The sequence below is a fragment of the Zophobas morio genome, unplaced genomic scaffold (assembly GCF_036711695.1).
Source record: "Zophobas morio isolate AGI-343-1 ecotype UQ-CSIRO unplaced genomic scaffold, CSIRO_AGI_Zmor_V1 ptg000021l, whole genome shotgun sequence".
Classification (NCBI taxonomy): domain Eukaryota; kingdom Metazoa; phylum Arthropoda; class Insecta; order Coleoptera; family Tenebrionidae; genus Zophobas; species Zophobas morio.
Genome location: NW_026972126.1, coordinates 2,179,264 through 2,195,306, shown reverse-complemented (window position 1 = coordinate 2,195,306; position 16,043 = coordinate 2,179,264). Strand labels below are relative to the sequence as shown.

Here is a 16,043-nt window from a genome sequence, read left to right as displayed (position 1 = left end):
ATTAGCTACATACCTTTATTTTAATTTATAGGAGTTATCAAAAAAAAATAAATTCCTAAAATCAAAAATACATACTTAGGTATTATAATTCACAAAAATATTCAATTAATCTATAAATCTCATACAATGTCTGTTTTTCACGCAGGGTATAGGGATTTACCTGCTAAAAACTTTGGGTCGTGTTACTCGTGTTAGTTAGTTTTCTAGCAGGGATTTTCAGTCGACATTGGGTAGAATAATAGTTGATTAATATTTTATAAATCAGTTTCAGTTCATTTTATCATACATAATAAAATAATTACAGAATTGTAATAAAACTTACCTTACGCTCGGCAAGTAAAAAACAGGTAAATTCGCTACGTATTGCTAGACCGGGAGACCATGACCCAGCGTGATAATCCTAACCACCTGACAACAACTACCATGAATTTTGTTATGTGCAATAAAATGAACTGATTTTGATTTATAAAATACTGGTCTAATATTTTGCTAAATTTTACTTGAAAATTCCTGCTATAAAAATCATTAAGGTTGCCGTCTGGAGGCAAAATATCTGCCTGGTCAAAGTCAGAACAAAACGACCCGGGAGATGCTGCCTTCTGTTAGTGAGTTGCTAAAATATGAATAAATGCAGCACCGATCCGTAGAATTCTACTTTTTACTGTACGGAAAAAAGTTTTGGCACACAAGCCCGCAAGTGCCTGTCCAGTCATAATAATTGCAAACATAAGCCGGGTAAACTTACTTCAATTTACGCTTGATCGTTCAAAACCGGAAAGATGTGAAACTCACTGATTTATTTTCCTATTTTGGCTACAGTTAATTCTTTCCAGTTATTTATTTTATTTCCGTCCTTAAATTGTTTTCGGTAAATATATTAATTATGTATGTAAATATTAAAGTACCTCCTACTATTTGGGACGTAAATCCCTATGGCCAGTATTAAAAAAAGACAATGTAGTAAAAGATTCCTAGGAAGTGCTTTCAACTGGTTTTTTGTAAATACACCTGCAGCTACAGTAAATCAGATAAATAGTACAAATTATTCTACCATAAAAACGCGGAAACTTACAAAAATATATTTCTACTACCATTTACCATTTGTTAATGAACTCGTGTCCTTAACTCTATTACTTACGAAACTGAAGACAAAGTTTTTTGGCGCGTTTACATGATCACTTTTAAAACGTAATAATATTCTGTATAAACTTTTAGTTTCAGACCTAATGGCTCCATCTTCCAGGCGGTTACCCATTTGTATGTTGATATTTTAACCTGTACAGGCAAAGAAAAATATCCAGATAATTTGTTTTAATTTATGCAAGATTTTTTTACATTATTTCGCATAAAAAACTTCTAAAAAAAGTATAATCCTATGGTGATCGAGATACTCCTTCGCAGTAGTTAAAATCATACAACAGCGATATGAAGAACGGAAATATCTGCATACGGAAACTAATAATAATAATTAGTGACTATTATAACGTGCGAATATTCGGCTTATTTCCCGTGTCCAAGTGACGTAGACACAAGAAAACGAATTTTGCCATTAGTCAAAGTATAGTCTTCCAGATTCTCTCTAAGGTTATATGCCCCCACTACAAAAAATGGGAAATAATCACCCCCTTTTTTTTTGAACCTACCGTCATTCATAAATCAATGAAACGAACTGTTTTAAAAATATGACATAAGCTTGGATATACATATAACTAATTAAAAAGGAAGATATATAAAAATGTGCACATTTTGATCAACTGAAAATTCATGTAGGTAAACACTATAGCCTCTAACGACTAAATTTTTATATTTTCATCAAAAACGGCATATAATCTCAGAAACTTCTCTGGTTTTTTTTAATTCACAGTAATGTTGTAGAAAAAATAAAAATACTTTAAAACAAAAAACTTCAAACATACTAAGAAAAATTCTTGAAATGAAAATATTATGACAAAATAATTACAAACATAGATTTGTATTTAAAATCAGAATAAAAGATACTAATTAAATTTAAAGAAAAATAGATATTTATCTCATTAGTGGTACACAAGAATTATTACACTACTATAAGGTCGGTAGACATGTAGAGGTCGTTATAGGTGCACAAAAAATTGTTGTGGCTTGTTTATTAGGGATGAAGCGTTTCGTACGTTTGTCTATTATTGAACTCGTATACAGAAGGGCTTTATATGCTTTAAAAATTATTTTAAAATGCAAACGACCAAATTTCTGAGGTTGGTATTATAGAGAATATAAATTAATTAACAAAAGAAATTACACAAATTCAAGGATAAATCTTTTGTATAAATATACCGCGTCTCTGGAAAATGGCGGATTAACTGTTCAGTACGTTTTATACGGGAGTTTCGAGAGTCTCAAAAAAATAATAATAAAATTTTTTATGATGTAGATTACGAAACAAAAGTAATTTTATAAAAGTAAAATTGGCAACACAGCACAAGCACAAACCTAATGCGTGAATACCGCCGGCTTACTTTCTGGTTTCTTAGTAACGATGGTGACTGAAATCCACCTTCGCTTTATATCAGGCATTGATTAAATACATATGTATTTAATCAATGTATCAGGCAAACATTGTTGTCAAATGGAGTTTTATCAAATTATTACAAAAACAACGCAGCCATATCTTTGTGCATTCTAATTGAAATGGTAATTAAACATGATTATGGGCGAGAAAAATATTAACTAAAAGTGTTATTATTAATTATTGTGATAATGAATGAGTTGTTGAGTTGTTAAACGTAGCAAAAGAACCAGTTTTAAAATCATTGTAAGTCCACCAAAATGTGAGAAGGATTTTTTTTACTATTTTTCCCATACTCACCAGTTGATGGTTAAAAGCGTAGCGGAGAGTTAATCCGCCATTATTCAGACACCCGGTATATAGTTCCTCCAAATTTACACATCAAGTCAATTCATTTTCAAACACAGTAAGCGACTTCAAGAATTTTTAAATAGGAAATTACTATCAACAATAATCATGGCTAATTATGCAATTTGTGTGGAAAATGTTCAAAGTGTTCTGATATTAATTATTGTAACCTTTATAAAAAATAGAGCGTGTTACCAGGCGTTCTGGTTTATCTGGTGCAGAAGTTTCCTATTTATAATCAACCAATCGCTAAATTAATTAAACAAATACAGTATTGCAAGAACAAAAAGACAATGTGCAACATGTTCTACTACACTACAAACTAGCTACAAAAAACCGAAATCAAATCTTCTGAAGTGGATGAATTTTGCTATAAGCTATAACACACTAATCAGCTCCTTGATAACTTAGAGAATCGACAACGGAGCTTCAACAATTTGTTGACCATTTGTTTACCCAGATCCTTTAACTCGTAACCAAAAAATACATTTTCTCAAAACTTAACATATATTGAGAAAATTCAATGTTTTAAAAACAAAATTTCACAGTTGAAAGTTATCTTTGATATCCCTGAATAAGAATGTAACTATGAATCTAGAAATCACTTTTCTTTGTGAATACCACAAATTACAGAGTTTATCAGAAAAGACTATGAGAGAAATATGTCATAGTACCATCTGCAATTATTTATTGATTTATCTATTAATATATTATTAATAGCCTAGTATCTTTTCTAAAATTTGTTTTAAAAATTATATGCAACGACAAACTCTGTACAATTCATTTAGTATATAAAACAGCAATATCACCACGAAATTTTGTTGGTGTAAAATATATTGTTCATGTATTTTATACGCTGCCGACTAAATATGTAGGTATCCTGAATTGATCTATCATAATTGTACATTCTAAAAAGAAGTTATCAAATATATTAGTTACACATAACATAAATTTACACAATATCAAAATCATTTCATTGTTCTAAAACTTAAAAAAAAACTTGGAAGGTTAAAAAACACACGTTTCATGAAGTAGATGATTTACTTTATTTGTCAACGTTTGAACACCAATAAATAAAATCATAAATATAACAGTCGGTCTATATAACAAAAAAAGACGCATAAATGCATTTAGGTACATGCTTTGATTACGTCAAAATTGCACCAGTCCCTTCAGAAGTCCTTACTTTAGAATATTATTTGGTAACAATAGAGACCCATGAGTAAAGTAATTGCTTCTATTTAAGTATATTCGCTAATATCAGATTTAATGCAACATTTGAAAAAATAATAACACCAAAATTTTAGTTTCGCTAATTTCTCACGTCACAGAAAAAAGGCAATCTTTCACGATACACTACACCGACACCAAAAACATTGAGGTCTTAGAGGAACCTACCTAGCATAAAAAAATTATGTCGATAATAAAGCGGTTCCACACCTCTAACAATTTGGTGTTTGCTCAATTACGTTTGAAAAAATAATTCTTTAACCTACATATCACTTTTCTTCGCTTATTTATAAGCTCCGGACCATTTTTTAATACTAAAAGTGCGTCAACATATAACTAGAAATAATTGTGCACCCAAATAAAATAGTGCCAGATACATATTTTATAATATAATATAAGAAGTACGTAATCTTAGGCACCAAGTTTTACGAAATGAAAATTATCAAATTAGGATAGCCTAGCTTTATCTATGCTAGTTATTTCGTTGGGAGTAAAGCCCAGAATGCTCTGAATAGCTTTTAGGTGACCTTGACTGTTTTCTTTATCAGTCAAAAAATAGTAAATGGCTGATTTGAGGAATTGCAGAGTAATTTCTGGATCAATTTTGCTCTTGTTTTTCGCTTCGATCAACTGCCTATACATAGCCTGAAAAAAAAAATTGGTAAATAAATTGACATGTTTTTTGGAATCTAAAACTAGTGCTACAATCTACAACATGCCACCCATGCAAGAAAGAGTGCCTAATTCTGGGGTATTGGTACAATTACCTTTCTAGCACCAAGTACCCACAACGAAAGAGCCTCTTTAGCGCTAAGTAAAGGTTGTAAGTTGTTAGAAGTTGAGGCGTACTCTAAATCCTAAAAAATTCACGGTGATTTAGCAGATATTAAAAATTAATATCTTCCCTGTTTCTCTACTTCTCGAGTAGATGACAAAATTATATTGTTAATAAACCCATATGTAATTCGAAAAATTATATATTGGTCAACACGCACTCACCTTGATATTTTCCAATTCATTTTTTGTTACTTGTAGTTCTTCTAATAGTTCTGGAACAGATATTCTACTAGGACCTTGCCTTGCTATTTCCATCACCTACAAAATCGATCCATAGGTAACTAAAACCAACACCAACACGTTTTTATACCCTGTGTTCACGCTCTAACCTCTCCGCCTCCTGACCTTTGTTATACATTTCAAGGTACGTTTGCTTTTGTTTATCTTCTTGTTGGGAAAGTTTGTGACATGCATCTTCCAACTGGTTTTCCAGTTCTTTAATTTTATCTTTAGCTACATCTAGTTCTGGAACTAGTTCCCAATACCGTTTATTAATTTCGGTAATTCTCTGCAAAAGTTCTTCAACTTTATCGTTGTGTTTTTGTTTCATTTGATAAGATTCCTCCTCATGGGTTTTCACAAGTTCTTGCAGTCTCTTCTCGTATTCTACAATTAAATTTGTATGTTCGCTGTTGTCACCCAAAGCTGCATTAATAGCCTTATCAGCTACTTCCACTTTTCGTTTTAGTGGCTACAACAGAAATAACTAAATCGAAACAGTCATGAAAATGGAACAAAACTCACGCTTCTTGTTAAAAGTTCATTGTCTTTGGAACTGATTGGTGAATTCGTATAGTCTTCAAAATGGCCGGAATCCGTATAAGAATTTGTCATCTCATTTTGTAACACACTTTTATCCACAGTATCCACATCTGGTGTCATTTGCTCATCAGTGTTTTCCCTCACAGTCACAGCATCACTAGAATTGGATTTCTCTTCCGGGGAGTTAAGAGCCGCTTTATACAGACGCAACTCTACTACTTCTTTGGTTAGTTTCAAAATTTCACTATCCTTTTCGTCAAGATCCTTCTTTGCCTGTTGCAAAAGATGCTTAAGTTTCTTTACTTGCCGATGGACTCGTTGTGTTGGTGTTAGATAATCTTCCCCGGTAGCGCCGGCGTGTTGATTACAATGGAAAACGTATCTGTAAAAAATCGATTTATGAAATAAAATATCCTTAGAGGAAAAAATATACACATATTATGGAATATTTGTACTGTTGATTTCATTGGGTTTGAGAAATAAATACATTTGTCACTTACTAACGTCCTCTATATTATACATTTATAATCTACATCAAAAAAGCACAGGGAGGTGATATAATTTTCTAAAGAGTGTACCAAGAAACCTTTTATATAGTTGTCAGTAATTTATTTTGTTGCACACTAAACAACTACACATTTACATCGAACTTTCCTTGCTTTTGAACAGTAGCAGTGTTACAGGGATGAAGGCCTTGGTATAAATAACTTCATATACTTTTACTTACCAAGCGTAAGATAAGGAAGTGTTGTAATAGAATCCATCCGGCGAATTTGCTAATTTCATATTTTCTCGACGTTTCATAATCCCTACGGTATGAAAAAATAGGTCTCCCATTTCCGTCTGTCTGTCGTCGGTTTGTCTCTCGTCTGTGTCTCGTCGGTCTGTGTCGATTTTTGTTAGACTGATAATCTCCGAAACTATAAGACTGATTGTGATCAAATTTTAGATATTTAAGTTAAGAATATCGTGTACTCGTAAATGGTAAAACGCCAACCAAAGTTTGTGTAATCATCCCCACTAACAATCTGATCACGTTACCTCAACACTTTGCCCAATAAATGTTATTTAATTTTTATAAAATAATATACTTCTGTACCTTCATTTTTTTTATTACTATTAGAATTTTTATTGTTTAATATTTCTTGCTCTTTGATACATAATATGAAATTCCAGAAACATAGTTCACGGAGAGGTGAGTTGAGCGGTCACTTTGTAGACGAAATATCAATAATCAAACCAAGAAAAATACATCATTTTTCGAAAATTTGAAAATAATATTAACAGTATTAAATTGTACCTATTCAAATTGCTGCTAAAATGTTGATCATCACAAAATTTTGTTGTGGAAAAACTCATTTGAAACATACGCAGAGCATGCATGCTTCTTTACCTGTACTTTCACATTCTACACATATCTTTATTTCAACTTTATCATAAAAAAACTAAATTCCCAAAATTAAAATTTATCATTTTTCGACTATATTCAGGAACGGGGAAAGTTATATCCAAATAACCTTAGACCAATTTTTTGGATATCTAATGCATAACAGAGAATCCTCAGTCAAGGAACACAACAGACTATTTTTGAAATAGTACCCATTTTTAAAAGTGTTTGAATAAATTGATGTAAATAGATTTTTAGAGAAAAGCATACAGTCTGTTTACTTCTTTTATTTCTGATAGTTTCATTGTGTCTTAAAAATTTCAGTCGGCAAGCAATTCGTTTTTGGCTTAAATACTAAACTAAACTGAGTATTCATTAATTGTATAAATACATTCAAAAACTGCAATATGTGGCGAAATTACAAACATAATAGAAGGATGAGCTACTTAACAAATTTTTGACGTGAATTCCTAAAACTTTTTAGGAGGAATAAACAAAAGAATCGGTTTCTTGATTTTTAAGTTGAATTGTAAAATTTTGTTGTACAATTTTTACTTTTTCCCAAAAACCTACCTAGGGGTGGATTAATAAATCACGGATAAACGAATTTTGATTAGCGATCTTCGTGGCTGTTAATCACCTTAAACCATGTTGTACATTTCTGCGCAATTAGTTTATTAATTTCTTATAACACAAGTTATAAAATGCTTTTGCAGAATTTTGAATTTTTTACAAAAATTTGATATATACGGTAAAAAATTAGGACAGATTAATTAATCACAATAATTAGTAGAGCAATATATTATTTTGTATAATTTAAATATAGTTTACTTATTTTGCAAATTTTTTGCCATGACGTTATTAACTAATTATACTTAAAGTACAGCCAAATTTCCATAACAATTGATCCAGTAGTTTCGGAAATTCCGTATCAAATAAAACCACAAACAGACTGACGACAGACAGATGATCATTGATGGAAACGGGAGACCAACCATTTCGTTTTGTGCAAACCGCAAAACTGGTCAATTGGACCCAATTACAATATTTCCGTAACTTCGTTGCGGAAAGCAAAAATAGCAGTTTATTTAGTTTAAATAAGCCATTTTAGAACATTTATTATCTGCTATTTTTGCAGGGCCGTTCTAAATCCAAAAACTGATAAATAGAAAGTGCAATTATTTTTAACCGTTCATAATTATTAATGATCATGGACAGGTGTAAACATGCAATAGCTGTAATGTAGTAATTTATTGTCTTTGAAAGTGTTTTAGTTAATTTATAACAATTATAACTTCATTATTTATAAATTCTGTTTTCATCATACCGCATTGTGATCACGTTTTGCAATTTTTTACAAAAATCAAATTAGACTCTAAAAATTAATAACAAGTTCCATTTGTCTTTCTATATTACACTTCTATGTATGTTTTCAAGTTCTCAAAAAATTGCAATTAAAATAGAACATAATATTACCTTGAGTTTGCAAGTGATAAGTATGCAAATGAAGAAAATATGCACTTCATGCCGTTACCGGCAAGTAGATATCTCCTCTTTCTAATTTTTTAAATTTAACTGACTCTGATAGCAATAATTACAGTTACCGGGAGTGGATAGAAACGGTGAGAGCACTTTCGCTAACGGTATGAAATGATTTTTGAAATAAATTGCAAATTATTGCTGTTAGAGATAAAATTTATAAAAAATATTTAACTTGCGTGGAACAACAACCTTAGAGAATTTTTTGTAAAAAAGTACACTTTACATACAAATAAATAAGTACTGATAAATACTGCATATATGTCATAACCGTTTTTGATTTTGTCCTTAATATTTCGAATACATGTATGTCTCTAACTGTCGAACCGAAACAAGATCAAACACTGCACGTTTAAAAGTAAAAGTTGAAACTTCTTGTCCTCTCGTCTAAATGTCATTAAGTCCAGTTTTTGTAGACTTCCTAATAAAATGCGTACAGTTCGGCATGACTTGTGATAACATTTCTGAAAGCAAGTCTGCAAAAAAGACGCGAATTTCAGATGCATTAATATAAACCGAAAAATTTGAGAATATTTTAATTTTTAAATAATACTCAGTGTACATTTTTATTTTCCGAAAGACACTAAGGGAAATATTATAAGTGATCTAAATTTATGTTCCTCGGAGTTTCACAGTTCGTGGACTTCGTGGACTATGCAAATGTGGATTTCCCATTTCCTTCTGTCGATTTATTGAAAGTTATTATAATGATAATCTCGGAAACTACCAAACTGAGTACTTTGACATTTTATGTGTACTTAGGACAATAAAATATTAATTAACTATACTGTTTAATTTATTTAGAAATTTATAACATAATATGGCCAGGTTAATGGTATTTTATATATGTAAATGTTTCTTTACCGGTGATTTAACGATCGACGTCTGTTTTTAATTACTTATCTATAAAATTTGATTTAAAAAATTCTGTATAATACGTAACTGCAAATGTTTTAATAGATACACGCATCTCATTCAGTTTTATTTCTTAATAAAACTTCGAATGTAGAGGACGAATCGTGGCAGTAAAGCAAGCGGAAAAAAGGTATATAAACTAGAATAAAATATGAAAATGAATATTTACGCGGCTTCGCTGTTGTTCTTCTGAATTCTCCTTCAATTAATTCTCTATTGTTTTCGTTCAGCATTTTCTCTTAAATATTGCGTTAATTTTCTTGAACATAATTAAGTTTTTATCCCATTCCAGAGTTAATTCTTTAAAACAATAAAATGTAACATATATAAAATAGGTCGATTTTGGAAATATCGTGCAGATGGAAAAAAGCCAAACAAAATTTGTCTGTTCATCCCCACCAACAATTTAAACACGTTATCTCAAAAATTTGCATAATTAATACTATTATCCTAGACACCCAGATTTTTGAAAAAAAAAATGCAAAACCGAACGCTCTGAAACATTGCAAATGTTTTAAGGTTATCGTAAGCATCGTCAATCGTTAATGAAAATTTATCTATCAACTTCCCCAAAAACCTAATGACGACATTTCAAAAAAAAATTGTTGAATAAAAAAGGATCAAAGTAAAACTTTGTGTTAAAAAATATAGGAGTAATTGACATTGATTTTTCTGGCTGCACATTGTTCAGTTGAATGGGAATGTAATTAAAATGATTGTCTAATATTTTGTTTTTACCACATAACAATGAAACATATTCGTATTTTTATTCCTGATTTTGCTCGTAAAACGAATACAATGATTTTTTTACAACAATCGTACATTTGACACAAAGCTAACCATCGGCGTAGGCTGCTTTGTAATCAATAGGGTGATTAAAATTACCATTTGGTAAACCACTAATTCAATGAAACGAGAAAAAACTTATTACTGCTTTCAAATTACACATTCATTTTGGTTTCACCAAAATGTGACTGTTAAGGTGTCTCTGGGCGTTGTCCAATTTATGCAAGTGTAGTCAGCTGTAGAAAAATTACTGAAACAATTTCTCTCAGCAAAAACCAAAAAATGTAATGTACTAATTGTAAATGTGCCAAATGAAAAGTTATCGTATCTTAAAAATGTTTTACTGATGGATTTTATTCCAACTTTCAACTAGTGTTGATGTGACTAATTATTAGATGTTCGAAATGCATATTCACTTCTTACTCGTATATGTTAAATTGTGTTAAATGCACTGGAATTCATTGATACACGAAACAAGCTGTAAACTAACATTAAAATAGTCAATTATGTTTTTTTTTTGCAATTTTATTTGAACTATAAAGGCACGGAGGTAAAAATCTATTGTATTTAGACAGAATTATAGTTTATCTTTAATGGAGGTTAATACCATTATAGCTTACGTCTGTGCAAATAAATGCTAAAATCACGAACGGATTCAGTAAGCAAAAACATAAAAATAAAATAACTTGGGTTCATGTTTAAGAAATAATGAATTTATATTGAAATCTACTAGGAGACTAACAGTCATAATTCAGAAACTAAGACAACCTAATTTATTTAAATGGGTATAAAATAACACATTTGAGTAATTAATGCAAACACCCCTCTCTTTCTCTTCTCGTCAGAAACATTTATACCTACCTGTATACAATTAAAACCGGGATTTCTTCACGCACAATAAACAACACGCATGTACAAAAATTTAGCATAAATTAAAACAGTATAAATGATACAATAGCAGTAGAAAAAATTTATTGTCAATTTAATTGTATGTCCTTTAATTTCATTAATCGTCAATTTATTTGGTTGTCGATAACAGGCGTGTCTAACTAGTGACACGCAAAACACTCAAATGCAACAAAAATAAATTAAACAATTGAAATATCTCTGTTGTTATGCCCTAGATCGCATCAGTTTTGCTTTTAATGAACTCATGTTTTATCTTTATCGTTATTGTTATCTACCCCTGTTTCCCTTTCTATATCCATGATTAAAATTCGTGAATTATTCACAACTGTTTCGTAACAGTTTATTGCCTGCCAAGGATTTAGTGATATACATCAATATTTCACATCCCAAACCAAACACTCTTATTTGAAAGTCTTTGTCATACCATAAGTTAATTTTTTTTTCACTCCCCATTGGCAAAAATTTGGTTCGATCAATTTTAGGGTTAGCCATTGAGTTACAGTGCAAAATTTTATTTTTAAAAGGTAGCGTAATTTAAAGAGTCTGTAAAATAATTAACCTAGCTTCCTCACCTTTGAAGCACAAGCAACACGCATATCAATTAATAAATTTGTTTACTAATTCTTTGAGATAACGTCAACATGTTTGACCGAAATCAATATATTGGTTAGACGTGTAGTCCAGTCCACAGACTCAAAGCTGCTGGAAAAAATGTCTAAATAAATGTATCATTAATTAATACAGACATTACGCTTTTTTGTGGAAAAGAGTAGAAAATGATAAACGTAATTTTGGTAATGTCTTATGCGGAATGTTAGTTATTTTCTAGCATGAACAATTGAACCAGATTTTTTTTTTTTTTTCAAGAAATATTTGAAATTTTTCACAAAAATGTTAGATATTAATAAAATAACTACCCAGGACTCTAAATACCATGTGTACGAAAGTCTAAAAATGAAGCCTCATCTCCGAAACACACCGAATAAATATGCTGCTTTTGATACATGTATACAGTGCCACGGAGGAAGATCACTATATTTTCCGACACACAATACTATAGTGTTTCTGAGACAATCGATAAAATAAATCGATTCTTAGATTAATTTTTTAGATAACTTGTGCGCACTATTCTGACAAACAAAATCATGCTACTGAAGTTCAAGCATAAGTGCATACGTTGAGATATATTTTTCAATAACAAATTAATTGATAACTGTTTAAAAAGATATCATAAAGTTTTGTATGCAATAAATAAATAAGTACTCACTAATGTTTTGTATTCCCTAAATCACTTCAAAATTTCGAAGAAGTTTGACATATGTGTCTTCGAACTCGTAAACGTAAAAGTGAAAAAATATTAAGGCACAGATTAATGAACATCATTTTTTATGGAGACCAACTGATCAAATATGTTAAACGTTTCACCATCTTCAGATTGACAAACAGACAAACTTACGGAAAGGAAAACGCAAAGTAAAATATCTGTTGTTTGCGCAGGCGTGCATGTGCAGTTCGAGAAACTTAGAATTACATTCGACCAGTTTGTAGGTTGTGTAGAATATTAATTCTACATATTTTAAATTCCAAAGGTAAAAAACTGTCCATTTCAACGCGTGCCACAGTGCTAAGATAACCTATGTATCGTCTGGTAAAAACATTACTACACGTATAAACATAAAAAGTACACTTCTTTAAATGTATAGATTTTGTTACTACTCTACCCTACGTGCTAAAATAACAAATTTCTTCTCAACTTACTTCATGCTTCTCCCGGAGAATGTGGTGCCATTCCGTGCCACACTCGCGTGATCACATGAACCCACACTTGTTAAACTAGTTATACTCGTAATACTCTCAGTATCCCAGTCTATATTCGCACCGGAACGGTTCTTGACATCCGGAGAAGTCGGCGGTGTCTTCGGCGAGGAGGTCAGTGCAGAGGGCGACCGAGGGGCGCTCAGCCGAGTCGTGGACAGCGACAAGGACTGCAACACTCGTAAATTATTACCCAGAGCAACACGAACCGGCAACCAATCAATACTGATTCCCTTTTTTAAAACGATATCCCAGGCACTCACCAGACTCCTTATTCGAGAGGGCGACTGAGGCGCTGCCCCTTTAAGGGCTTTGCGGTTGAGGGAGTCCGTCGTGTCGATATTTCGGGATTTCGCAGCCGCTGCAGAAACGCCATGTCGGACATGCCTCTCTCCCCTCTCCATGAAGGAGTTCCCTCGTTTCAGGAGGGCGCTTTTATTGTCCTGCTGAAGCCTGGCAGTCTGGTTCGTGGACGGACTAAGGTGGTTCGGCACTAGACTCTCGCCCCGGAGTCGCAGGCTTCCGGAGCGGCGAAGAGGTGCGGGGGAGAGGGGCACCGGAATCCGGGAATCTTTGGGCTTAGACATCATGGGAAAGAGGTTCGCGCTCATCTTTGGTTAAGTTCGGAAACTGCAAAAATTCGATAAATTCATTCGATTGTCGACATAACATCAGATAAACATTGTATTGTGATAACAATGATGAATCATCGTAATCTATCACTAACAATCAACATATAAATCTTATATGAGGTAACAAAATTACTGAACACTACAGAGCTTATCAGCTTAAACATTAATGAATTTAGTACTCACCTGACCAAGACTACATTAGTGCCGAATTTTTTTCCGAGGAACTAACTACCGACACCATATTGTTATGATTTCTTTTCGAACGTCGAAAGTTAATTGTAATTTCAACACAATATTACGGAACATTCCCGTTGGTATATTATCCCCACTTACGTTGAATAACGTAATAATAAACCATTAGAAAATGTCTTGTAGTCGCTGGCATGGAAATGACCGCGTGGCTAGAGAACGTTGTGTTGGTTGTATATCATTTATTTATTATCGTTTTATCACCGCGTTGTCATTGAATTACTGATAAGCAAAATCGCGACACAATTATACCCAGAAACAATGGCAAAACCGTAATGAAATGTCCCGCGAGCATACTAAATATTAGCTCCACTAAAACTATATTCTTAAAAAAATTCATTATACTAGTAAGATAATTTAACGTCTAACAAATTGTTGCTAAGCAAAAGTCATTCGTTTCATTTTTAATTGCCATCGTAATTACTAGAAAAAGTTTTCCGACATGTGCAACGCTACACATATTAAACATTTAACAAATATGAAGCGAGATATAACATTTTTAACAACTAAATATAACATTAAAAACGTTAATAACCACAGAAGATATACTTGCTTTCTTACCACCTCAACATATGCTAATAAATAGTAAATTATTGCAATACACTTGATGAATAGCTTAACTCATGTTTTCTCGACGTTTCATAATTTGAAGATATGTAAACTGTTTAGTGTTTACCCAAAACAATGCACCATTCCATATAAATAAAGCGTTCTTAATCTTTCAAAATTTAATAATCGTTGTGATTATGAGTATTGATTAATCTCTTTAATAATAATAATCTGTGTGAAGGCTTAGGTAATTGCTAAAATCATTGCTTTTGTCAATGAAATTCATTATTTCCAACAAATATTCTCTAAAAACTAGATACGCCACCGACTAAAGTACAAAACTTGAAAAGAAAATTTCCATATATATATCATTAGATTCATTAGTTAAATTATCAATAGAGAATTTACATCTGCTAATATTCGTGTGCTCATTTTACGTTTATTTAAGTGAAAAATATATAAACAAACAAAAAATGAAGACCGAATTTATTTAGAATTTAAAACTAAATTAGGTACACGATTTCTGATCACAAACCATGTGCAATATGTACAATTTTAGCATTGTAAATTGCTCCTAAAACGTCATTTAATGTCACAGACGTCAGTGTCGTGAAGTGCAAAGTCTGTTACAAAAATTCATACAAACTACAACTGTGCAAAAAAAAAATTAAAGCCGATCGAAAATTTTGCAACAAACAAGTTTTCTTTATAGTATTTGCCCTGAAATGACAATAAATTGATACTACGTACTTAGTGAAGTACCTCAAGTGATAAAGCAGCCTGTTTTCTTAGCCGTCCCTATTTCTTCAAATTTTCGTTTTGCTCGTTGAACAGTTTTTTGTCGAGGTTATTAATACTTTTTAATAGAGGCACGATTGCTCAGTCCCGACACTGTTTTGTCAAAAAATGACGTTGCCGTCGACGTGATAGAATAAAACCATTAGGTATATTAATTAATACACATTACATTTTTTTTAATTTTCGTAGGATGCGTTCAAAAAACTGTGTATGACTTTAAAAGGCCCACGACTGCATCTACATTTAATGAAATTGTAAGATCAAAAGTGATGGTTTACTCAACCAGTAATTTTTAGTAATGTGGTGCAGAAGTGAGGAAAAATGTCACAACCTGAACGTCTCCCACTTGATAAACGGGTATATTAACCAGCTTCAATCGTTGAGATTATGTCCCCTCACTTTTCACGTTATATTGTGGGAATTACTTTTTGTACAATGTGAAAAAAATAGCTTCTTAATATTTTCCACAATGCAACTTTTTGTTTAGAACAACTTCAAACAGATCATTATATTAAGAGAAAAATAACAAAAGGTAAAAGTGACTTTTTCTCCGTGTATAGTATACTAAAATCACTTTAAAAGCATACTAATACAATTTTATGACATAATTAGGATTATTCGGTTGACCATGCCAACATGTTTTGTCATCGATTAAATTTTAAGCTAAATTGGCGACATACCGTGAGTTTTTTTTTTCTGAACATAGGATAATAATGTTAAGTTGGTTGCATACCTACTTGTAATG

General features: G+C 31.7%; 2 protein-coding genes across 3 annotated transcripts in view; both read right to left on the bottom strand.

Moving 5' to 3' along the window:
- LOC135133164 (short-chain dehydrogenase/reductase family 16C member 6) overlaps positions 1 to 1,160 on the bottom strand; it is a 97,780-nt gene extending 96,620 nt beyond the window's left edge. The window contains exon 1 of the mRNA XM_064061457.1: positions 1,139 to 1,160. The gene's annotated coding sequence lies outside the window, so the exon portion shown is untranslated. The remainder of the gene's footprint in view (positions 1 to 1,138) is intronic.
- Positions 1,161 to 3,912: 2,752 nt separating this feature from the next.
- LOC135132256 (protein quick-to-court) lies at positions 3,913 to 14,256 on the bottom strand. Of its 2 annotated transcripts, XM_064060283.1 has the most exons (8): positions 13,886 to 14,256; positions 13,334 to 13,700; positions 13,014 to 13,240; positions 5,702 to 6,101; positions 5,268 to 5,648; positions 5,120 to 5,215; positions 4,888 to 4,977; positions 3,913 to 4,765 (listed from the first exon to the last, which is right to left on the bottom strand). In XM_064060283.1, the coding sequence occupies exons 2-8, from the start codon at positions 13,679 to 13,681 to the stop codon at positions 4,568 to 4,570; spliced, it is 1,740 nt and encodes a 579-aa protein (XP_063916353.1). In that variant the 5' UTR covers positions 13,682 to 13,700; positions 13,886 to 14,256; the 3' UTR covers positions 3,913 to 4,567. The 2 variants fall into 2 exon arrangements, with proteins under 2 accessions (XP_063916353.1, XP_063916354.1); XM_064060284.1 differs by lacking the exon at positions 4,888 to 4,977 and having other exon boundaries at positions 13,886 to 14,254.
- Positions 14,257 to 16,043: the final 1,787 nt, after the last annotated feature.